At 46.8% G+C, this 25,114-nt stretch overlaps 1 protein-coding gene across 2 annotated transcripts; it reads right to left on the bottom strand.

Annotated features, from left to right (window-relative positions):
- Positions 1-2,703: 2,703 nt before the first annotated feature.
- TEKT5 (tektin 5) lies at positions 2,704-24,537 on the bottom strand. 2 transcript variants are annotated; one of them, XM_035131489.2, is made up of 8 exons: positions 23,934-24,537; positions 19,699-19,782; positions 17,937-18,007; positions 17,071-17,214; positions 16,410-16,632; positions 10,871-11,025; positions 6,168-6,417; positions 2,704-3,660 (listed from the first exon to the last, which is right to left on the bottom strand). In XM_035131489.2, the coding sequence occupies exons 1-7, from the start codon at positions 24,498-24,500 to the stop codon at positions 6,201-6,203; spliced, it is 1,461 nt and encodes a 486-aa protein (XP_034987380.1). In that variant the 5' UTR covers positions 24,501-24,537; the 3' UTR covers positions 2,704-3,660; positions 6,168-6,200. The 2 variants fall into 2 exon arrangements, with proteins under 2 accessions (XP_034987380.1, XP_034987379.1); XM_035131488.2 differs by lacking the exon at positions 2,704-3,660 and having other exon boundaries at positions 5,999-6,417.
- Between the last annotated feature and the right edge of the window lie 577 nt (positions 24,538-25,114).

The raw sequence follows: 25,114 nt of genomic DNA, 5'->3' as shown, positions 1-25,114 counted from the left end.
CCCACTCCCCTTCCCACACGTTATAGCATGCTGCTTGGGGAAGCCTCTTGAGCCTGAGGCCTCCAGGGTGGGTCACAGACCCTCTCAGCCTATTATTCACCAGGCCTGGACACCATTTGTCTTGTCGGTCTGGTCCTCCCTTCTTCCTATTCCATCTACTCAAGCTCCTGTCTGCCCTGCACATTAAAAAACAGTATCGAACCACTTGAAACAGCTGTGGCTTCCCTCAAAGAATTCTGGGAGCTGTAGTTTGCCAACAGCGCCGAGAGTTGTTCGTAGACCCCCTTTGCTTCTCACGGAGGTACGATACTCAGTGTGGTTTATCGATCAAGCCCTCTTTCCAGGGAACTTGGGGAATTGCAGCTCTGTGAAGGGAACTCCGGGTGTGGGTGTCTCCGAACAACTCTCAGTGCCAAACTACAGCTCCCAGGATCCTTTGAGGGAAGCCACAACTGTTTGAAGTGGCATCACAGGGCTCAGCCTGAATATTTGCAAATAGATTAATGAGCAGGCACCATAAGAGTCTCCGGGATTTCGCCCTCAGAAGGAAACTAATCCTGTAAAGATTGCCTTGTTTTTGGAAGGGGGGGAGGTGATGAAACGGCCCTTTGAGTCCAGGGACGACAACGACGACAACACAATAGTTCAGGATTGTGTGCTTACAAATGCCACAGGATCATAGGGTACACCAAGCCAGGTGATACTCCTTTGGCTGCAGCTGAGATGCATAGCTGCCAAGTTTTCCCTTTTCTCACGAGGAAGCCTATTCAGCATAATGGAATTTCCCTTTTAAAAAGGGAGAACTTGGCAGCTATGCTGAGATGGCAATTTCAGGTGTTGAGCTGGTCGCCGGTGTACCATTTTGGCCTGAATATAAGCCACACCCGATTTTTTAATATATATAATAAATTTTTATTGGGGTTTTATAATTGCAAACTCCATATATCACATACCAGTTATCCAATCCTACCTTACCGTTACATTTACAATCTTCTCCCTCCCCACCCGACTTCCCTCAACTTCCTCTTCTGGTTTGTCACATTGTTTGTTATATTCTGCAGTTATATTCTGCGTGTGTGTGTGTGTGTGTATATATATATATATATATATATATATATATATATATATATATACTATTAGGTGTTGTTACAATGTCGTCTTCCATGTTTAAACTCAGTAAAATTGTAAAAGTTTATTCAAATCCTGCCAAGGAGCCCATTTCTTTTTGTTGTTTCTGCAAATAGGTTGCAAACAGCTCCCATTCCTTTTTGAAGTCACTGTTATCTTTTTTCATGCAATTTGTCTGTTAACTTTGCTAACTCTGTGTGGTTCATCCATTTTTCTTGCCATTGTTCTTTCGCTGGTATTTCTCCAGACTTCCAGTTTTGAGGTTTTAAAGTTCCTGCCACAGTTGTCGCATATAAAAATAAGCCACACCTGAATATAAGCCACACCTGTAAAATTCAGGGGGGGGGGGGGAAGGAAAAATACAATACCCAAATATAAGCTGCTCCCTTAAAGTTCCGCAGGAACTCACACCCGTTCCGTTTTACTGTGTGTCTGTTTCAGCAGCGATAACATAAAAGCCAATTTTTGTAAGGTCGCGAATTTAAGCCACACTTTTAACTTTTCACGGTCGGAATTTGGAAAAAAAAGAGAGAGGCTTATATTCATGCCAATAGGGTAAGTTGTAAAGAAGGAGGTGGGGACTTGATTCTGTTCGCATTTTGTGATGGATTTATCCGATTTGCCTTTCTTGAAACCAGATAAGAAGCGAAACACAGTCATCCTCCACAACTTGCGCTTATCCAAACTTTGTGATGCAGTTCGCCACCCAAATCAAAGGTGTGCATTTGTGGGGAAATGTATACAGAAACGAACACGTCAGAAATTACATTGGGAGAAATTTCTTGCAAAAAATCCATACGTACAAGTGAGTCAAAACCGCATAGGAGAAACGCCGAATGATTTCAGGAGGATTTTAAAAACAAACTGCTGCAGAAATATGGGGAAATTAATTTAAGACTGGCAAATCAGGTCCTCCCTAACCAGAGGGCACATGTTAATAATAATAATAATAAATATTTATACCCTGCCCTCCCCAGCCAGGGCCGGGCTCAGGGCAGCTAACATCAAATATAAAACAGTTAATTAAAATACAGCTTAAAAACAAGATTAAATACAACATTTAAAATGCAGCCTCATCAGAAAAGGAAAAAGGTGGAGGGGTTCAAGTTGATTCCAGGCCAAAGGCCAGGCGGAACAACTCTGTCTTACAGGCCCTGCGGAAAGAAATCAAATCCCGCAGGGCCCTGGTCTCACGAGACAAAGCGTTCCACCAGGCCGGAGCCAATGTTGAAAAGGCCCTGTCTCTGGTTGAGGCTAATCTGACTTCCTTAGGGCCTTGCTATTTACGGACCTTAAGGTCCTCCGTGGGGCATACCGGGAGAGGCGGTCCCGTAGGTACGAGGGTCCTACGCCGTGAAGGGCTTTAAAGGTCAAGATTTGTGTTAGCAAATCGTCACAACTTGTAAGGTTGCGGATAGGCTCTGGTTCAGGTTATAAGGGTGTGCAGAGCGGTCTGGACATCCCTATGCGATGGGTATTCCGTTAAAGGAATCCTGGGACTCTTGGTTGGTCAACCCTGAGAGGGGTTGTGCCCAGAGCCAGGGTCCAAGGGGGCACCTGGCTGGTGGACTGGCTTGACCCCGCTTTCCACTTTGCCGGGTGTTCACCCAAGGCTGACCTATAGTGTGCCCTGGGTCAGCGCTGCCTGCAAGAGTGCAGGGAGCTAGTCGAACCAGAGCCTATGCAACCACTCACTTGATTGTAATCAATAAAGTTGTGGCCTAAATTCTGCCAAAAACCAAACCTAAAATTTGAGTCTTGTCTGAATTTATCTGGGGGTGGTTAAAGGGTCGACACAAGGAGAAACTGAGAGAACCAAAAATGGCAGATCTTTCCATCTTTCCATCCCTACTCATGCCTTAAGATGACCCTACAAATATGGGGGTAGAGAGGGAGAGAGTTTGACTTTGCAGTGGTTCCCAGCAAAATAAGTCGTCACTGCTCCCCAAGCATATTGTTGTCGATTTGGGGGGTGGGAGGTAGGACCCCCTAAACCCTAGAGATTAATAAATGCCACGATTTTGATTATTTGGGATATGAAGGGAGAAATACAAGCTGCAGAGGAATTCTTGGGCTAGCCTATGCAAAATGACCTGGCCAAGCTAGGGCCATCAAGAAACAATTGAGGGCCATTGGCAAGGCAGGAGAACTGTCCTCCCCGGCTTCCCTTGAAGTGTGAACAAAGACTGGGGGTTCACAGGAAAAGAGAGTATCTGGAGCAAGGTGTTCTGGAAAGGACTGGGGACTCAACACATTAGTAAAAAAAAAAGTGCTTTGAATGCATTATAAACATGCAACACCAGAGGGCGCTGGAGAGCAAAGAAAATTTCTTGGTGACCTTACATAGCGTTTACCCCTCTCTTTTGTTATAATGATTTCATTTCTGACTTTTTTTCCTGGGGTCCACTTTGGGCAGGCTGGCTGCAGAGCTGACTGGCAGAGATGCCTTGGACTCCAGGGCTGCCCAGCTGTGGGAGGACCAGCTCCTCTCGAAATGACCATTATGTAAGATCTGGACTCCCTCCATGCAGCCTGAAGGTGCAAACAGGCGAATAAACCATATTTCTTAAAACTACGACAGTCCCCGCCGTGTCTAAATTCTCCAAAGGAACACAAACCCTGGGCGAGTGCCGGGAACCCCTTGGAATTTTGCTGCCACCCACACTTTTGTAACATTATGGAATCCATTTGCACTGTAAGTTTGGAATGCGCAGTATCTGAACTTGGCGGAGGCCCAGCACAGCATCTCTTTTCAGAAATTTAAAACAGACGGTTTTAGAAATGAAAGTAAGGCTATATATAGAGACTCGGAGGTGGAGGCCTGGGGCAAGAGAGTCTCTTTCAACAGGGCACTGGAGGAAACAATGATCTAATGACAGGTTCCCTGTGAGTATGTTCCTGCGTGACATATAAGGATTTGACTTTTTGCTCTGCGCTGCCTTTAGATCAGAACGGGGGCGGGGGGAGGGGAGGGGAGGGAGGTAAGCGCTGAATTGCTCTGTGTTTCTGCACGCCCCGTCGCAGGCATGAAAACAAGTCTTGGAAGACGACATTGCTTTCTGCACTTTGTCTGGGCAGACTCAAAGGGGGCGCCTCCTGATTCTTGCTATTTATGGGTGGGAATCAACCGCACATTGGCAGAACCAGCGGGTTTCGGTGCTTTTGTGCATCTAATAAACTTCCCCACAAAACTGGTCTTTTGGCAGTAACTAAAGGGATGGGGAATTGCCACACACACAAACCAGAATCAAAGCTCAGCAGAGAGCCAATGTTATACAATCTCTCCGTAAACTTCATGCAAACAAATCCTGATGGATGCTCAATAAACCATCCATCTTGGAAAACACCATAGTTGATTTTATTATTAATAAATGTCATCCATGTTTTCCCCCCTTTAATGTCAACTTTACCCCCAATAATTCCCGCCTCCATGCTAATAGTAAGTTCTTCCATCCGTGTCCATATGTGATCACATTAAAATATTCAATTTCCAAATGTTCCACAATTCTTTTCTTGCTAAAAATCCTTTAATTCGCACCCAGTGGACTGTGATCTGGAAGACCAGCATCCAAATCTCAGAGATGAAGCTCATTGGATAGCCTTAGGCCATTCGCTGCTCACATCCAAACCATCCATTTAAAGCACATGGCGTACTCCCCAAAGAATGCTGGGAACTGTAGTTTGTCAAGGGTGATGGAATTCTAGCTCTGTGCAGGGCAAACTACAGCCCCCAGAACTCTTTGGGGGAAAGCAATGCACTTTAAATGTATGTTGTGGATATAACCACCGTCTCTCAACCTAGCCTACCTCGCAGGATTGTTGCGAGGATGAAAATGGGAGCGGAAAAACCATGAACACTGCCTTGATCTCCTTGGAGGAAAGGAGAGGTAGAAATGTAATAATACAACAAAGGACTTGACTATACAGCTGCAAGTATAACATTTTAAGTATGTTTTGAGTGCATTATACAAATTTCTTATTTCTTTCATGATCCCTCGTAGCCAAGTAAGATTGTCTTCCATGAAAACGGTGTTAACAGTGAATCTGTAAGTGACTGTGGGGGCCAATTCTGGATCCACACATCCTTCCATAGGGGACATAGGTTCCCATAGGGCAGGAGCTGATCACAGTGAGGGTTTGCCAAGCATTATACAAATGTGTCACTAGATGGTGATGGTGAGTTAATGGCAAATTCAATATACAGCGGTACCTCGGTTTTCGAACATAATCCCTTCCAGAAGAGTTCTGAAACGTTCGAAAACCGAGGCGCAAAAGGTGGCCTGCAAATTTAATTGAGAAAATTGAGAAAAACACAGCGGTACCTCAGCGGAAGCCATTCAACTTCCGAGGCACATTCGAAAATGGAAGCATTTACTTCCGGGTTTATGACGTTTGAGTTCCGAAACATTCGTCAATGGAGATGTTCAAAAACCAAGGGACCACTGTATATTTTTTAAACTCCGCTTAAAAAAGCATTTTCACAGCGGTTTTTAAAATATGTGTCTAGATTCTGCCAAAATAACCAAATAAAAAAATGAAGCTGGGACTTCAAAAATCTGCACCGCACAGGTGGCGTTGCCTCTTGTCGCGTCCCAAATGCCCTTTCTTTGATCAAAGAGCCCGGAAGCTGAGGAGGCAGTTGGGCTTGCCAGCCCCCTGCCAAGCAGGAAACACCAAGAATGCTTTGATGGTGTTTCCTGCTTGGCAGGGGGTTGGACTGGATGGCCCTTGTGGTCTCTTCCAACTCTATGATTCTAGGACAGAAAGGTGAGCCCCAGTGCCCAGTTCTTTCCCAGGATGCATTGCGTGCACTGTAGCTCCTCCCACAGCAAGAGACCCCTCCCCCCACCTCGCATTTCCCCCCCAGCAACAAAAACCCGCAACCCTTTTTTCTCCGGTTTGGTTTCTCTTATGCTTTATTGCCATCCAATTTCTTTCCTCTCTTTTTTTTCCTTTGTCAAGCTGGCTAATGGAGGAAACAAAAAGGGGGGAAAAAATAGCAATGAAACGAGCAGAACGGTCTCCCATCATTTGCAAACCTTTTATGTCAGAGCAGAGGTCGGCGGGCAAGCTCAGGTGTAGCCGACCAGGCGGGGGGTGCTGGGGAAGGTCTTCCTCATCCCCATGCACTTCTCTTTGTCGATGAAAAGGGAGTTGGCTTTCACCAGCAAGTCGTGCTCCAGCTTGGACTTGTTGAGGATCAGCAGCTGGAGGGTGTCGTGAGCCTCGCGCAGGCGCAGTTTCAGGGTCTGAAGCGTGTCGTCGATGGTGTAAACCTCGTTCACCAGTCTGAAATTGGGGGGGGGGGAGAGAGAGACACAGATACTCAGAGCCTCAGAAACATTTGTGGGGGGAGCGGTTTGCAAATCCTTGAAGGACGGGGCGAATGAACCAAACACCGGCTTCCGCCTAAACGTGACATCAGCAACCCAGAATAATAACCCCTGCCGGATTTACGTATGAGCTAAACAAGCTGTAGCTTAGGGCCCCACTCTCTTGGGGCCCCCCAAAAAAAAATTAAAGGAAAAAAAGAACTGGTTGTACATTTCCAAAATATAAGATAAAAAAAACAAATCAGAAAAACCGACATACAGCAACAGTGTTTTGTGTTGTGTAGGCTCCTATGGTGTAAGTCATGGGCCCCGCCTGCTAGCCTGCTCCCTAAAATATCACTGGTTTGCTCCTTTCTATATATAGGGTGCCTACATTCTGCATGGAATGGTAGCATGGCAACATGTGCAAATGGCTTGAGATACCTATTAGGTCCATCAATTACCATATAGCCTATATTCAACAACAACAAAACAGCGACAATTTGTTGTTGACAAAGGACAGCTGGACATTACCTTCAGTAGCTTAGGGCCTCATCAAACCTAAATCCAGCCCTTATTTATTTATTTATACCCCGCCCATCTGGCTGGGCTTCCCCAGCCACTCCGGGCAGCTCCCAACAGAATATTAAAAACACGATAAAACATCAAACACAGGCTGTGCTGCCAGATCAGAGCCCTGCAGCCCTTCCCTATAAATAATAACAGAACCTCCAAGTGTCCCTATTTTCCAGGGACAGTCTCAGATTTACAGAAACCGTCCCCATTTCTGATTTGATCCCGGAATGTCCCGCTTTTCCTTAGGACGTCCCTATTTTCATCAGAGAAACGTTGGAGGGTATGGAGCTTCCTGCAGCCAATCAGAAGCCAGGCTTTGGTTTCTGGGCATTTTGGAAGTCGGACGGACTTCCGGAACGGATTCCGTTCGACTTCCAAGGTACGACTGTAATTATGATAATAAGCCACCAATCTGACTGGGTTGCCCCAGTCATGCTGGGCCCGGCTTCCAACAGATATAAAAGCACTGTAATATCTTTTTATGGGGACCCAGGTGGCACTGTGGGTTAATCCACTGAGCCTAGGGCTTGCTGATCAGAAGGTCAGCGGTTCGAATCCCTGTGACGGGGTGAGCTCCCGTTGCTCGGTCCCACCTCCTGCCAACCTAGCAGTTCAAAAGCACGTCAAAATGCAAGTAGATAAATAGGAACCGCTACAGCGGGAAGGTAAACGGCGTTTCAGTGTGCTGCTCTGGTTTGCCAAAAGCGGCTTTGTCATGCTGGCCACATGACCCGGAAGCTATACACCAGCTCCCTCGGCCAATAATGCGAGATGAGCGCGCAACCCCAGAGTCGGTCACGACTGGACCTAATGGTCAGGGTCCCTTTACCTTTTTAATATCTTTTTATATCTGTTAGAAGCCACAGATGGGTGCCCTACAATTATTACAGTATTATTATTTTTCTGAAACCTTGGAGAGCTTCTGCCAGTCAGTGTAGAGAATACTGAGCTAGCTGGACCAAAGCTCAATATAACAAGCCTGCTTGCCGAGTTCCTATTGTGTGCCGGTGTGACACTTCTTTTCTTCTCTCTCTTTTTTGTCCCTGCTCTTGCAGAGGACGGAGCAGATGCTGTGTTTGCAACTCTGCTATAAAACCCCTTTGATGCTTAGCCAGATCCTGTAAAATGCTTTGTGCTGCTGGAGATTTTATCACTCCCACTCACTGAGGCTCATACAGGTGCACTAGGAAAAGATGAGTCAACTCTCTCTCTCTTTTTTGGAGGGGGAGGGTGGCTTCGAAAAAACGATTTCGGCAAAGAGCTTCTCCGACCCTTAACACGATAGGCTGCCAGCGCCTGGTGTCAAAACATCCTGTATCTCCCAACTTTATGAGAAGGGAAAACAGGGTGGGGATGTACACTGGGCCCCTTTGTAACTAGAAAAAAAAACCCAAAGAGAAATGGAACAGAAGCATTGAAGAAACATAGGACACGGTTAGCCAACATTGTGGTGCCATCTGTATATCATTGGATTTCAACTCCCATCAGCTCCAACCAGCATGGCCAATGGTCAGGAAGCGTCTCCACCCCCATCGTTCTGCCCGGACACTGAAGTCCAGCACCGAGGGCCTTCTGGCAGTTCCCTCACTGCGAGAAGACAAGTTACAGGGAACCAGGCAGAGGGCCTTCTCGGTAGTGGCACCCGCCCTGTGGAACACCCTCCCACCAGATGTGAAAGAGAAAAACAACTACCAGACTTTTAAAAGGTATCTGAAGGCAGCCCTGTTTAGGGAAGCTTTTAAAGTTTAATAGATTATTATATTTTAATATTCTGTTGGAAGCCGCCCAGAGTGGCTGGGGATGAAGAATAAATAATAAATTATCATCATCATCATCATCATCAGGGATGATGGGAGATGTAGCCTACAACAGTCACACCCACGCCAAAGCGGAGGATTTCTCCCACAACAAAGAATCCTGGGAACTGTAGTTTGCTGAGGGTGCCCCTGGGAACCGTAGTTCTGTGAGGAGCAAAGTATAGTCCACAACACTATTCTATGAAATGCACAGAGAAACACTCATGGAGCTATCGGGGCAGTCGTACACGATCACCCCTTCAATACTATTTATTTATATTTATTGATAAAGATCTTTATATGCTTCTATATATCACAGCAGTTTACAGTAATCATAAAATTGTACAATAAACATCATAAAGAAGGTTTAAAGCAGGCATTAACTAGCCATTGTGAAAGGATGTGTTCTTAATTGCCTGCACTGGCCTGGCAGAATAAAAAAGCTCTCAGCAGGCGTTTAAAAGTTGGCAGGGAAGGGCGACTTCTGCACCTGCAAAAGTTTTGGAGCAATCACACTGCTTCATTTCCAACCACTCCAACTCCTGCAACTTCTTGCCGAAGTCCCATAACTTTTTATTGCGCAAATATTCTGGTTTATTCATGTTCCACTTTTGTTACGCTATAGCTCGTCCAGACAGTAATAATCTACTAGCATATTTGGAAGCGTTGCATAACAAACATAAAGCAGAATAAATCCACCATTATTATTGGGCCCATCCACACTCCCGTTTATCCCATGATTTCTTAGCCAGGGGTCCAAACTCTTCTTTCTTTTGGTCCTGCCCCTTTCCCTGGGAAAACCCACGGTTTGCTGCTGAATTGGAACAAATAGGGGTTTTCTGTATATTGGCATGTGTTCCAATTCAGCCATAAACCATGGGAAAGCAGTGGGATGAGAAATGATGAGAAATCACAGGACAAACAGCAGTATGGACAGGGCCCTTGCATCAAGGACATCTTGCATAATATTCCTGCAATAAAGCTGGTGGGTGATGGTGTCCTTAAGTCATGTAAACAGAGGTCTAGGAGACTTCACTAGGGACCACCAACTGGTTTGACCACTTCTACCGGCACTGTGTTTCTCAAACACAGGTCCCTAGCTGCTGCTGGACTACAGTTCATACCACAGCTCCTGCTAGCTAGGGGAGGAGGAATGGGGGGCGGGGGGCGGCGTGCCCCGAATGTCACCACTGAGGCGGCTGACAAAATGCCAGGCGGCACTCACCACGGGGCCTGCAGTGCACCTGAGCCACCCATCTCTCCTGGGAGTGACGCAGTGGCTTGGGCACCCACAGGATCTGCGCTGCCCCAAATGGTCCGCCTACTGCCTCCCCCTCAGCTGTAGGGCAGCTGAGTGGGAGGAGGCAGGCAGACTCCTCAGAGGCCCCGCAGAGCGTCCTGCCCATAGCTGCCAAGTCTCCCGTTTTCCCCGGGAAATCCCCGTTTTTCCAGCTGTTCCTAGCTGAATTTTTTTTGTTTTTTCCCGGTTTATTCTGGCGTGGCAGCCATTTTGGAACCGGGCGGAGCATGCTCAGAAGCGACTTTTGATGCTGCTTTGCCCAGTTCCAAAATGGCTGTAGTGCGACCGCCATTTTGGAACTGGGCAAACAGCATCAAAAGTCACTTCTGAGCATGCTCTGCCCAGTTCCAAAATGGCGGCAGCGCTACTTCCGGTCTGCTATTTCCGCCCGGTCCCTTATTTCTCTGACAGCAACTTGGCAGGTATGGTCCTGCCCCAGGTCACCCCACCCTGCAGGCAGCTGGCCACCCCAGGCGCCCAATTGGCTTGCTCCGCTGCTGCTAGCTAGGGATGATAGAAGTTGTCGTTCCACAAAAGGTGGAGGGGACCCAAGTTAGAGAAACGCTGATTACAGAATTCCATCTTGTAGAAATAGAAGCAAAAGGGAGTTCAAAGACGGCATCCAAACCAACTCCCCGAATCCTGTAACACTAATAATCCTCGATGCGATTTGCATCACCAGCAAATAGATCTGGAATGTGGTAGCCCTTCAGCCGGCAATATCTGGAGGGCGGGAGATGGGGGGGGGGCTCACTCACTTGTACTGGGGTACGTCCCGGCACAACTCCATATTTGGTCGCCATGTTCGGGCTTCAAGGCGTGTCTGGGCCACCTTGAGTGGGCTCTCCTTAGCCATTATGGCTCTTTCCAGCAACATTATTGTATTTTCTGTCTGAAAGATTTCTTGCAGTGTCTGAAAGGAGAAGGAGGAGAAGAAAATGATAGGGTTGTTTCGCTCCCCCCCTCCCCCACAGTGCTTTCTACCTCCTTGACTGATGCGACATTCGCCACCGTCCTCTGGTGTCAGGCTTCAGGGAATCCAGCCAAGAAGCAGATAAACGAGAAGAGTTCTTACCAAGTTTTTTATTCAATAGTCACAGAGAGAGACGTAGAAATGTCAACTTAGACAATGGTGTTGCTCCAAGTAAAGTCCCGCCCCCTCCGTCTTCTCCTATTCTACATCACCCCTGCGCCAGCTGATCTGTGCTTTCTGCCTTTGAGCTTTCTGTTCTCCTACTCTCAATGCCCACTGGGTCCGGGGGGGGCATCAGGAATGCTGTCTAAAGACACTGAGTCTGTCAGCTGCCTCTCCCCTGGTGCTTATTCCTCCTCCTGCCCCTCTCCCAATATTTCCCAACTTCTCCCTTCTGCAGTCTCTGAGCTTTGACCTTCTGCAAACCACTGTTGTAAATCTGTGTCACCACCATTCCTCAGTCCAGTCCAGTCCCTGACACCTGGGGCCATTCGAATGGGAAGTATTTCTTTCTTAGGGCTTCTTTGGAAAGAAATGTGCCTGGGGGGGATGGGGGCAGGAGAATACAGTGGTACCTTGGTTTTCAGACAGCTTAATTGTCGAACAAATTGGCGCTCGAACACCGCAAACCTGAAAGTAAGTGTTCCGGTTTGTGAGCATTTTTCGGAAGCCGATCGGAAGCCACGCCTTGGTTTTTGAATGGTTTTGGGAGTCAAGCAGACTCCCGGCATGGATTAAGTTCGAGAACCAAGGTACTACTGAACATCGGAATGGGAAATCTGCGTGGATGGCAACCACCACGGCAGCATGAATCAAGCCCTCCAGCTTTTAGTTAAGTTTTATGGTTTTAGCTCCATTGTTTAAGATGCTTTTAAATGTTCCACGGCCCACCTTATTTTACTTTACATTGCAAAATTCGGGGAAATACAAGTTTCAAAAGGGGGCTGCGTTTTGGTTCAAACTCAGACGAGTTCGGCAGATTTGAGATTAGATGTGAACCGCGTCAAATCTCTCCCCCGTCCCTAATTCAGAATCGCAGATATGTCCGCCTTTTTGGCCCTCTTGCAAAGGACCGGTTTGTTCCCATGGGGCTTCTGCAGGAGACCTTCCTGCCAGATGGTGCCCCCAGAGGAAGAGGATAACTGATAACGGAGCCAGGAATCTCCTCCCTTGGCAGCCTCCGAAACAAAATATTGTTCGAACCTTTATGTGAACTCCCAAAGCAAACACCGCCTCGTCTTTTAACCCACAACTCGGAGTTTAATAGTATGTTTGGTTTTAAGGCCATCCTGCCTTCCTGGCTGCTGTCTCCTGTCTTCTTCCTTTTCCCCCCGCTTTGAAAGTATAAATAAGAATCGGGGAGAAGCTGGGAGAGGGACAGGGACTTGCTCTGTAGAGGAACTACCCTTAACACCTGGCAGAAACTTGCTACAAGTGGCCTTGGATTGCACACTGTGATTTACACATTGGTCCAGATTAAACTTGCATCACTTGAAAGGACTTGAACGGATTGGTGGGGGAAGTCACCAGATTCTATTGCACCAAACTACATTGTTTTGTGGCTATATTCCGAGAATTAGGAAGCAAATCTCTCTCTCTCTCTCTCTCTCTCTCACACACACACACACACAAGCACACACTCCAGAGGCTGGGTGGAGATCAGTTCATATATATATAGCTGCCAACCGTACACCCATCTTTTGCCGAGAATAAGTACGAGTCTGCCCTCTGGCATTCTTCACCATTTCTGCAAATCCCCACCACCACACCTCCATCGTAGGCAGGGACAAAGTGCAACTTGCAGTCAATTTTTATGGTAATGCCCCTCGTTTTAAAATATTCTGCAATGGGTGAGTGCAGCACATTTCATTGAGGTGTACACCCAGGATATTTTGTTTTTGGTTTGTATTATTTCAACGAAGGAAGAAGGGAGGTCGAAAAACGACAAGGCGAGCAAGAAAGAGGTAAAAAAAGGGGGTGGGGTGGGGGGAAGCAAACAAAACGACCAGAACAAGAGGGGTCAAGAAGCCGAAACAGGAGATTTTAACTTCAGAGAAAAAGACCCGTGCCAAGATTTCAAGAGGCAGGGCAGATCTGGAGAGGGCTGAGGGTGCAATGCCTCCTCCTCTTTGCTTGTGCATCTCAAAAGCAACTTCTCACCCCCCAATCATATCTGCCAAGTCTCCTGTTTTCCCCGGGAAACCCCCGTTTTTCCAGCTGTCCCCAGCCGAAAAAACGGATTTTTTTGTTTTTTCCCCGGTTTATTCTGGCGCGGTGGCCATTTTGGAACTGGGCGGAGCATGCTCAGAAGCGACTTTTGATGCTGCTCTGCCCAGTTCCAAAATGGCTGCAGTGCGACTTCTGGTGCGGCAGCCATTTTGGAACTGGGCACAGCAACGTCAAAAGTCACTTCTGAGCATGCTCCGCCCAGTTCCAAAATGGCAGCCGCACTACTTCCGGTATGCTAATTTCGGTCCGGTCCCTTATTTTTCAGAGAGGAACATGGCAGGTATGCCCCCAATATCTCTCTCTACAAAAGGTGGCCAAGGGAGCTCAGATGCAGACAGAGCCACGAGGCAGAGACAGGTGCAGGCATAAGAAAAAGGCTGGAGTGGATCTGCAGCTTCTGCCTGCGGATAAGGCAGACTCCTCCTTCCTTACTGCCTGCCGCTGCTGGAGCTCCCAATCACCCCCATCCCACCGCTGTTTCCAGAAGCTTTCTTCTCTCTCTCTCTCTCCCTCTCTCGTTCTGTTGTTCCCCACCCCCTGTACACAAGCGTTCACCTTATACAAAATTCCACACGGAGCAAGAGCTGTAGCGTCATGCATACACAAAAGGGGTGCGTCCTCAGTGTGACTAAGGAACCACCTAGCAAATTTGGCATTCAAATTGGGTGGCTAAAATGTGTCAAGTGGTATTCGAGATGAGGGAGGTTAAAGAATGCTGCTGGCCTGGGCTCTCCCACTCCCAACAATCCATGGCTTCGTTGTTTCAACTGTGCTATTTTTTGTTGATTGTTTTTAAGAGAACAATGACTGTAGCAACTATAAAAATTGAAAACAAAACACATAAATATATCCACCAGTGTTACAGAGTCCATGCATCTTGCTTGGTGATTCTATATATTGTCTCATTAAATGGGCTTGTTATGCATAAAATATAATCTTCGTATTCGCGGCATACAGATTGCAGAGGCAATTTGCACCAAGGAGCCTCTTCCAGAAATGGCACCTGTGGCGCTTTGACTCGGTATTCATGCTTTCTCACTTCCAGTTGATCTAGCTATTAATTCCATCGAGGTGTATTTAATTTTTTGCACCAACTTTGCAGGAAGGTTATACGGCATCCACAGTTCCTGCGACATTTGTCGTGATTTGTTTTAACCTTCTCCCTCCTGCGCACAAAAACGTTTTTTAAAACAGGAAGGGTTTTTTTTTAATGGGGGGAGATGCTCATTGAATATAGGTAATAAGAGTCAATATTGGGTGACACAAGATTATCAAAGATCTGGAAACCAAGCCTGATGACTTTACACTTGAGAGTGCTGGGTATGTTTAGCCTGGAAAAGAGAAGACTGAGAGGTGGCATGATAACTATTTTCAAATATATGAAGAGCTATCACATGGAAGGTGGAGCAAGGATATTTTCTGTTGGCCAGGGCAGTAGGAACTGAACCAATGGACCCGAATCAAAAGAAAGAAGATTCTGACTAATCATTAGGAAGAACTTTCTGATAGTAAGAGCCATTTGACAGTGGAACGGACTCTCTTAAAAGGTGCTGGACTCTTCCTCCTTGGAGGTTTTTAAGCAGAGGTTGGATGGCCATCTGCTAGGGATGCTTTAGCTGTGATTCCTGCATTGCAGCAGGGGGTGGAAATAGATGGCTTGTGGGGTCCCTTCTATGAATCTATAATTCTGTGTCTTTGCCTTAGAGAAACAGCGTCAAAATCATGGCCAATACTGAACAAGTTTTACTTGAAACCAGCAATTCACTGTCGTGCTGTCGCAATTCACTGAGCCTGGAGAGCTCAGTTGGTTAGAAACATGGTGCCGATAACGTCAAGGATGCAAGTTCGATCCCCGTAAGGATCAGCTGCATATTCCTCCATTACAGGGGGTTGCACTAGATGACACCCCCAGGGTCCCATTCCAATTCTATGTGCCTCCTCTCCCACACTGGGAGCAAAGATGGAGCAGAGGATATGATAGCCACACCTCCTTTTCATGTCAAGCCCGTGCTACCCAACCTTAGTGTTGCTTGCCACATTTCCCGTGCTCATGCCTTTTATGACTGCCCATTGTTGAGTCTTGTCCGGGTTCTGTGGCATGGTGACATCACAGTGCAGCTTGGGTGGTCTACACATCCCTGAGCTGACGAATCCACAAGGCCAGCTCACTCAACTGAAAGGACGGCACCCACCCTGCCAAACATAGCAGCCTTCAAAAGTTATCATCTAGGACAGCTGCCCCCCACTGCAACATGGTAGGAGAATCCTTGGTCATGGCCCTCAAGGCCTCTTTTGGCTGCCCTCTCCAGCCTTCATGCTGCCTTCCCAAAGCCCGGTAAGTGAGTCCTAGAGTTTCCCTCCTCCTTCCCAAAACCTAGCTAGAGTTTGCCCAGCTAGGGAAAAGATGTGGGAGAGCTCTCTTCTTCTTCTTCTTCTTCTTCTTCTTCTTCTTCTTCTTCTTCTTCTTCTTCTTCTTCTTCTTCTTCTTCTTCTTCTTCTTCTTCTTCTTCTTCTTCTTCTTCTTCTTCTGTGATCCCTCGTAGCTGAGTAAGATTGTCTTCCATAAACACGGTTTTAACAGTGAGTCCGTAAGTGACTGTGGAGGCCAATTCTGGATCCACACATCCTTCCACAGTGGGGACATAGTTTTCTGGGCAGGAGTTGATCACGGTGTGGATTTGCCAAGCGTGCCTTCCTCTTAGCACCTTTCTCCCTTGCGTCCTGAGTTTGAGCGTCTTCAAAGCCCATGACACCTTTGGTAAAGGCTTTTCTCCAATTGGAGCGCTCACAGGCTAGTGTTTCCCAGTTGTCCATGCTTATACTACATTTTTTACAGCTAGTGAAAGGAGGTGTGTTTATACAGCTAGGGAAAAGAGGTGGGAGAGCTCTAGGGCCACCAAAACAAAGGATCATAGCAGCTGGGCAGTTTCGTGTTGGGAAATATTGGTGGTATTCACTGGTTTGGTTTCCATTCTGGACCCACGCAATTTCCACTCCTGCCTCCATTTCCACCTGAAGTCTCTTCCATCCCCAGCACACAGCAGAGAAGTCTCTGCTTAACCCGCCCAGCCTCTTGAAGACCAATGCCCTCCTACCTTGGCCAGCTGTGCCTGCAGCTGGTTCTTGGAGTCCGCTATTTCCGAAATGCGGGCGTCAAAGGCTAAATTCGTGTTTGTCCACTGCCTCCACATATCGTCGGAAGTGGTTTCCAGGGTGTGGTCTGCTTCGTTGCAGAGGGTGGCTGTGTTAGCACGTGCGTTTTGTGAATACCGGATGTTGTCATCGCTAAACTTGGCCCACGTTTCGGGGACCGTCACTCTGCAAGGTATAAGAATCAGGTTACTGCTTAATAAACTGGCACGACGTCCAGTGTTCCAGGGTGCTGTGGGACACTACTCAAAATAAATTACGTGCTTTTTTTAAAAAAAGAAATTTATATATCCATGACATCATACAATTTGTAATTATACAAAAGGATTTTGTATAAAAATTTCTGCATGTTCAAAGGCCGAATTCACAAACACACTAAGTGTATCCACTTGGAAGCAAAAATGTTGTGGCCTTCCCCCCTCTGAAGCTTTGTACAATAGGTACAACTGCTCATATTTGGAAATCCAGGAAGTTTACTTTCTGTTTATTAGGATTGCTTTCGCACTTGGATTTTAAGAGGTGCGGGCTTGGTGCCTGCCATATAACCAGCATGCTCAATAACCCACTCTAGTAATGGCTATTATAAGCAGAGTGCCCCAGACTTACGTTCCATCTATTTTTTCCACTCCGTGGTAGAAATTGATGCTGTCGGAAGTGTTCCTCAGGTTATAGCACTTCTCATCGATGAAATGGGCAGAGTTCTTGTCTCCAAGGTCCCTCTCGAGAGCATGTTGGGCATCTCTGTTAACACTATGTAGGAGGATGAGGATTTCTGTTATAGCAGCATATTTACAATTTTAAAGCATTTTGCAAGAAAGAAGAAGTCTTGGAAATTCCATTTCCACATTCAAAAACCGTGGAAACAAGCTGTCATAGCTGCCAAGTTTTCCCTTTTCTCGCGAGGAAGCCTATTCAGCATCAGGGAAAATCCCTTAAAAAAAGGGATAACTTGGCAGCTATGCAAGCTGTGGATTTCAGCTGAAAATATGGGCGGAATGTGCCTTTTACCAGGCAGAATCTGAAAAGGTAAGGAAGATTCATCAATATTATTGCCAGTAAATGCCTTACCAGTTGGATTTCTGCCTGCTGCTGAAGTTATAGAAACCCCATGGGGGGTGAGGTTAAAGAAAAACCCAGTAGTACCAACAATTATGCTTCCGTTTTTTAGCAGCAAGGAAACTTTTGCCGTTCCTCCCTTTGAGGGTTGGGTGTGACTTCCTGGGTAGTGTTGTGAATTCTGGGTCCATTCCAGATGGTCGGGCAACCCAGGAAGGTTAAAGGGCTTTTGCTGTTGAGAACTGATGGCTGTCCATTGGAGAACTATACACTAAAGGAGGATTTCTCGAGGCAAAGGCTGCTGAGCTCTAACTGTGGCTGAGACATCGCAAATGCCCAACTCACCGACCACCTTTAAAGGCCATGTGTATTTTGTGTGTGTGTGTGTGTGTGTGTGTGTGTGTTTAAAAACTTACTTAATTTGTTGTTCAATCCTTTCTGCAAGCTTCCTCATTCTTTCTTGGCATGCTCTGATCAGATCAACCTCCTGTAATGGAAAATAGACACCTGCTGTCATTGATCCTGCAAAAATGCAGGCTGAAAGAGCATCCTTTATCGGACATTCTCAACATCCACCAAGCCTCCCTGCCCTTCCCATTGTTGCTGTTGTTTGGTTGGGATGTTGTTGCTTTCTTGGGGAGAGGGATTGCCTGGTTCTTTAAGTTTGTGTTTTGTTTCCTTCCCAGGCTGGAGATGTCTTGCCTGTGCTTTGAAGGGGGTATGTTGAGCACCTGTGTTTCGTGGTACCCATGACAGTTTTGTACATTTCCAAATTTGTCCCCAGACCCCAGAAATCAGGGGACTGGTGAGCAATGGGAACGTGAACAGATTTCTGATTGCATTCTGCTTCTCGTACTACAAAAGTTGCTTCCCACACATGTCTTCCTCAGTAGGGATCTTAGCACGAATGAGTGATTTGTTGAAAGCTAGTCAAAAAATTCCTGAACCAGGCAGTTTGATTCTACAGTTTGAATTGAGACACACAGGATTCCTCCCCCACTACAGCTGTGCATCAAGGCAGCAAAAGAGGTTTAAAGACATGTGCCACCTTGAACATCTTGGTAGGATAGAAACGCAATAAAAATAAATGCCCATTGAGGGAGGATAGCACATCTCAAATGTGATAAAACGAGTCCAAGTTCTCCATCCATAAATCATTTGTCCTTAAATTAAGTTTTTTAAATATGTTTTGATTTTTGCTTTAATGGACTAACTCCGGTTAAGAACTTAATTTGTTCTGGAGGTCCATTCTTAACCTGAAACCGTTCTTAACCTGAGGTACCACTTTAGCTAATGAGGACTCCCGCTGCCACTGCACCGCAACCGTGCGATTTCTGTTCTCATCCTGAAGCAAAGTTCTTAACCCGGGGTACTATTTCTGGGTTAGCAGAGTCTGTAACCTGAAGCGTCTGTAACCCGAGGTACCACTGTAAATTTTATGTCAGTTTTGGTTTGGGCCAGTTTTCCTAAACCTGTTTCTGGCGTGAAAATAGCATAATGCTGAAAAGAATCTAATCCAGCTAAACTTTAGACTTCCGAGTAACAATGCACAACCCCCCCCCCAAAAAAAGGAATTTAAATGCACTTTGGCGATAGGGAAAAAGCTTTAAAACCTGGCCTTGGCTTTTCCCAGGGTATACCTGTGATGTACATCTCTTGAGCTTTTAAAAAATAAAAATAATTAAGGAACACAACTATCTCCTTCTATGTACTATAGTCTGGCTTTAGGTTCAAATTGTGCTTGGCTTATTCCTATGATTTTTTACCATATTAATTTTGGACCTTAGGTCTTCTCTGCCACCAGATCGCGGTTCCCAGGTCTTAAGATGCAAGACACTAGCATTTCTTCTGTTTGGTGACAAGTGTAAACACAGCACGACCATATGCCGACAAAACAAAAAGCCCTAAGTCACAAGCCATAATTGTTTTGGGCTTACTCCTAAATCCCCCGATCCACTCGCCCAGGCTTCATGAATCCACTTGCGGGTTGTTGACCCAGAGGCTGGACAATGCTGCTCTGAAGTTTCAGGTCAAACTTGGACTTCCCTGAGCAAGATATAGAGCCAAGGGAGAAACCAAGAAATGGGTTTTATCAAGAAAACGGAACACGTGTCTCGAGTGCTATTTCTGGCTGCCTTCTGCAAACTCATTCCCCAAAGCCGGCAAGGCTTGCTGTACCTGGATGAGATTCTTTTCCACGTCATCATGGACCAAGTCGATCCCCATCCGTTTCTCCCGATTGTATAAGCATTCCAAAGCCACCTGAAAGCACACAAGAAAACCAGGGGTTCAGATAACTCCTTCAGAGGGGTAAAGACTCGTGGGGAGTCTTTGGGAAAACATTGCAAGGTGTTTTTCTTTTCCCGCATTCAATCTCCTAATAGAGGAAGAAAACTGTTCCAAATTTTATCTGTGAATGGTTAACCTGTAACTAAACCATGTGGATGAATGGATGTTGATTTGTTGCTAGGACCCAAAGCGCTGGATGATCAAAATGGCAATTAGGAGACCCATTAGCGGCTAAATTACTGGACTTTCCCCCCCTCTGGGTCAGCCTAAGGACACACAAGGAATTTTACTTTTTTTGTTGTTGTTAATTTTGACACACAAAAAACTATTTGACCCACCCTTCCCCAAACTGAGGTGTAGAACAGCGCTGAGGCTGCAAGCCTAACCCTACTTATCTGGGAGTAAACCCCATCAACGAGACTTATTACTCTTTTTAAAAAAATAAAATTATTTTGCAATAATGTAGAAACAAACAAAAACAATAGAAAAAAGAAAAAGAAGGAAAAATAACATACATACATAAAGAAAAAACCCACAATAAATACAGAAATACATATATACATCTTATTTTTTACAATTTGTCAACCTAAACTGGTGCTCTGCCGAGCCTGTGACTTCCTTCCTTCTCTACATTGGTTTTTTCCTGTACTGTATCCTCTTTATTTCGCTTTCCTACATTTACCTCTGTCCCTTTTGCCTTATACTCTCCCTATGATTATTATGGTCAGAGATTTTTATATTGATGATTGCCGGCATTATGTCAAACCTGTCAGTATTTTCAAATCTTTGCAATACTTTTTTTACATATTCAATAAATTTACTCCCAATCCGTCCAAAACCTTTGAGACTTATTACTCAGCAGACAGATATGGTTGGTATGGCACTGCTAGTTATGTATCCAATGACTTTTACACTTCCTAGATGCCCCAATGCTGCTGTCATCTCAAAAAAGAAGAAGAATCAAAATATGTATTTTTCAGGGAGATACCTTTTAATATATATATTTATTTAAATACTTGTCTACATGCATCCCCCCCCCCTGAAAATTCACAATTAATGTTTATTTTCCTCTTCCATATCTGGCCTTAATATTAAGTGGTGACGCTTAGGGAAGAATTGTACATCTTCAGGTTTGTCCAACAGACATTCCAGGCACTTCAGCAATGAGCCAGCAATCAGGTCCCCACATTTCCACATCAGTTTGCAATTCATTTGTTTTAAAAGGTCTTCGTGAGAATTCGTCTGTGTTGTGGTATGAATTTCTCCTAATCGCCACATTTATTTATTTTTGTACGCAATTTTGCCTAATGCACAGATTTTTGCAAACCAATTCCCCCAATACAAATGTTTGTATGCTGTTTTTGCCAAGCAGTACCCTAGCCCGATACAGGGGACCCAGGTGGCACTGTGGGTTAAACCACTGAGCCTAGGGCTTGCTGATCAGAAGGTCAGCGGTTCGAATCCCCGCGACGGGGTGAGCTCCCGTTGCTCAGTCCCAGCTCCTGCCAACCTAGCAGTTCGAAAGCAGGTCAAAATGCAAGTAGATAAATAGGAACCGCTACAGCGGGAAGGTAAACGGCGTTTCCATGTGCTGCTCTGGTTTGCCAGAAGCGGCTTTGTCCCCTGTCAGGCTTGAAGGGGACTTGCAACCTGTCTTGGCTGCTCTACCCAAAAGAAAACTTAGCCGCATCTGTTTGAAAAGAGAGGCTAGTACACCACCTTGTGGCCAGTTTTAGACTCAAAGCAAGACCGGACTAGGAAGAGTCAGGGCAAGGGTGCTACCAGCCCTAACCGCTGCACGTCACTGTCCAACAAAGCCTGCCTTTTACTCTCTGAATTTTGGGACCTGTGTGTTGTGTGTTCTTTTCTACAGCTTTAGGGAAGCTTGCACGCTTTTTTGTTCCGAAACCAAAAGTTCTCAACAGTCGGGTTAAGGAAGCGATCCTCGAGCGCACAGACAAAGCATCTTGCAAGGCCACATGGGGCTGTCTTTGAAGATAGTTTAGAAACAGTTCTTCAGTTGTCTTTGCTCAGGGCTTCCAGCAACAGGGCTGGTTAAGTGATTCTCGTCCGTTTTCTTCCGTGTGCCCCTAATATTATTTGTCGTTCTCGCTGCAACAACCTGAGGGTGCAATCCAAACCTACACACATCCACAGTGGTACTTTATGAAGCGGCAGAGCAGAGAGGGGACAGTAGGATTGCTTTGGGAGCCTGGAGCTGGCGCAGCAAATCGGTGTCCGACAGTGTCGCTCAGTGGCAGGGAGATTGGGATCCAAGATCCCACAGATCTCAGGCTGGTCCAGCCCCACACCCACCTCTGGATATACACCCCATCTGGAGGCTTTCTGCCAGCTACCACTGGTGGGCACCCCATCCTCAGCATTCCTGCCCACCGGCACATATTGCAGACGAAGGGGAAAGTGACATCTCTCTCCATGAATGGCAGAAAGCCAGCTTAGTTGAAGGAACACTCAATTCAAATCTCCCCCTTGCCCTGTGCAAAGTGGGTCTGGGGTGCCGTGTTAAAGGTAAAGGTACCCCTGATCATTAATGGTCCAGTCGCGGACGACTCTTGGGTTGCGGTGCTCATCTCGCTCTATAGGCCAAGGGAGCCGGCGTTTGTTCTCAGACAGCTTCCGGGTCATGTGGCCAGCATGACTAAGCAGCTTCTGGCAAACCAGATCAGCACACGGAAACGCTGTTTACCTTCCTGCCAGAGCAGTACCTATTTATCTACTTGCACTTTGATGTGCTTTCGAACTGCTAGGTGGGCAGAAGCTGGGACCGAGCAACGGGAGCTCACCCCGTTGCAGGGATTCGAACCGCCGACCTTCTGATCGGCAAGCCCTAGGCTCTGTGGTTTAGACCACAGTGCCACCCGCGTCCCTGGGGTGCTGTGTTACGTGACTACAAATGGCTTTATCTCAGTGGACCTGTTCTGGATGGCGTTTTTAAACAAGATTTGACTGCAGTTGCTTGTGACCATCTAGATCAGGCATGACCAACTCTATAGAGGCTGCGATCTACTTCAAGTATAATAAAACTGGCAGTGCCTATTGTCATTGCCCATAGTTCTTGAGCTTTTTTTAGGGAAAGGCACCAGAGTTGTTGAGCTTTTGGGGGGGGGCACTCCCTCCTTTCCCCACTCTGCCGCCAGCGCAGCAAATACAACCGTTCTAAGCAGCGCCGGCGGAGGGGCGCACAGCAATCCCTAAGGAGAAACCGGGTGATCACTTTTATTACTCCTGCAATCGACCAGGAGCACCATGGCGGTCTACAGGTTGGACATTGCTGATCTAGATCATTGCTTTTAGATTATTATTGTTTTTAGTGGTGTGGTGGTTTCTTACTCATGCTTGATTTGTTGGTTATCTCGTTTCTGCTGATTGCCTTGATTGCGGTTTTATGGAAAGGTAAGGTATCAGAATGTTGGAAACGAGCAGTGCTATTTTTCTAGACAAAGAGGTGACAGAATTCACCATGAACAACCTCCCTCCTTTCTTACAATGGCCATGGCACCCATCTGAGAGGTGCCGGAACTGAGTTGAAATAAAGCCCTGGAAACAAGCAACAAATTACAGTACTTCCAAAGGCTTTGCAGCATGACTGCCGTTTTGAAGATCCAGGAGTCGTGCTGTTTTGATATTAGAAACAGGGAATGGTTCCACTGAGGGAGGGAGGGCGAACCACCACTTTGGCCACAGAGGTTGCCCAGGAGAAAGCCAAATGGCTTCTCAGCACAGTTACATACCAAACCAAGAGTGTTAAGGAAGTTAAGAACACCCCTGTTGTTCAGCCCAGACCCTGAGGTCCAGCTCCGAGGGCCTTCTGGCCGTTCCCTCACTTGCGAGAAGTGAGGTTACAGGGAACCAGGAAGAGGGCCTTCTCGGTGGTGGCACCCGCCTTGTGGAATGCCCTCCTGTCAGATGTCAAAGAGAAGAACCAACGATACAACCTTCTGTAGGCATCTGAAGGCAGCCCTGTATAGGGAAGATTTTAATGTTTCATATTTCGCTGTGTTTTCATATATGCTGGAAGCTGCCCAGTGGGGCAATCCAACCAGATAGGCGGCGTGCAAATATTATTATTATTATTATTATTATTATTATTATTATTATTATACCTGCAGTGGCCCCTGGGCTTCATCCGCAGCACATTCCAGGCGCCTCTTGGCTGTGTCCAACAAGCGGGTGTCGGACAGCAGCCGTTCGAGTTCATAGGTCAGCTCGGACCTCCAGAAATCGATGTCCGCTAGCCTCTGCCCGATATTCTTCCCGGAGTCTTCCTGCTGCTGCCGTGTCAGCTGGTCTTTGTCCTGTACCAGCCTCCCGGTGTCGGCGTTCAGTCTCCCGGCCCAGTGCCGGTAAGCCTCCGAGCCTTTGATCTGGAGCTGGTTGGCTTTGTACCAGTCGTGGGGGCTGTAGCGAGCGAACAAGGAGGACCGCACTGACGGCAGGATGGTGGGAGGCCGCAGTGGGGCGCAGAGGCGCCCCGCTCCCTCATCATTGGGCCGGAAGGCGGACACTTTGTAGAACAAGCTGGGGCGCCATGAGTTCAGGTAGCGGTAGCCTGGCAGGTAATAAGACTGGTAGCTGTCCTGGCTGATGGTGGTTGGGGCCACCTCTGGAAGCAGGCAGCTTTTCCGAGGTCCGCAGTAGCTGGCAGTCTGCGTAGTGCCAAGGAATTCCATCTAACTCCCTGAACCAGCCAACTCAACCTTGCTTGGAGGCCAGGAGCATGAGACAAGCCAGAGGCTGCTACCCCTTGCACTGTGACTCAGTGGCGGTGTCACAGAAGATTAGTGAGGGCATCGTGGCTCCAGCAAAGGGGTCCTGCAAGGCTCACTCAGCCTGCCTGTTTTGTTTTCTAAAAACATATGTATCTTTTTTTAAAAAAAAACAAACCAAACCAGAAATGGCAACTCAAAACACGAGGCAATAAGGTCTGGTGTGGCATAATCATTACAAGTGCGTCTAGTGTACAAGAAAGTCACTCCTGGATCAAATCTTTCCGGGGGGGGGGGAGGTTTAAAACCTGGCAGGCACTGTGCTGAGGCGAGTTGCACAGATGAGGATGGTGGGAGCCTCCCCCCTGCGCCCGATCCGGATCCTGAATCTTCCCAGGATCAGGGGTAGAGTATAGATTTGGAACAGTGGTTCGCAGAGCGACATAGTTCAGAAGAGAAGACAAAGATTGGGAAGAATTGGGTGGTGAACAGCTAGGAGGAGAAGAACCAGGAGAGAGAGTGTTAACAGATTCCGGTTCGCTGGAAAGTATGCAGCCAATCGGTCCAAGGTCACAGAG

Source organism: Zootoca vivipara, chromosome 14 (genome assembly GCF_963506605.1).
Source record: "Zootoca vivipara chromosome 14, rZooViv1.1, whole genome shotgun sequence".
Lineage (NCBI taxonomy): Eukaryota > Metazoa > Chordata > Lepidosauria > Squamata > Lacertidae > Zootoca > Zootoca vivipara.
The sequence above is the reverse complement of the archived record's forward strand: the minus strand, read 5'-3'. Positions and strand labels throughout refer to the sequence as shown.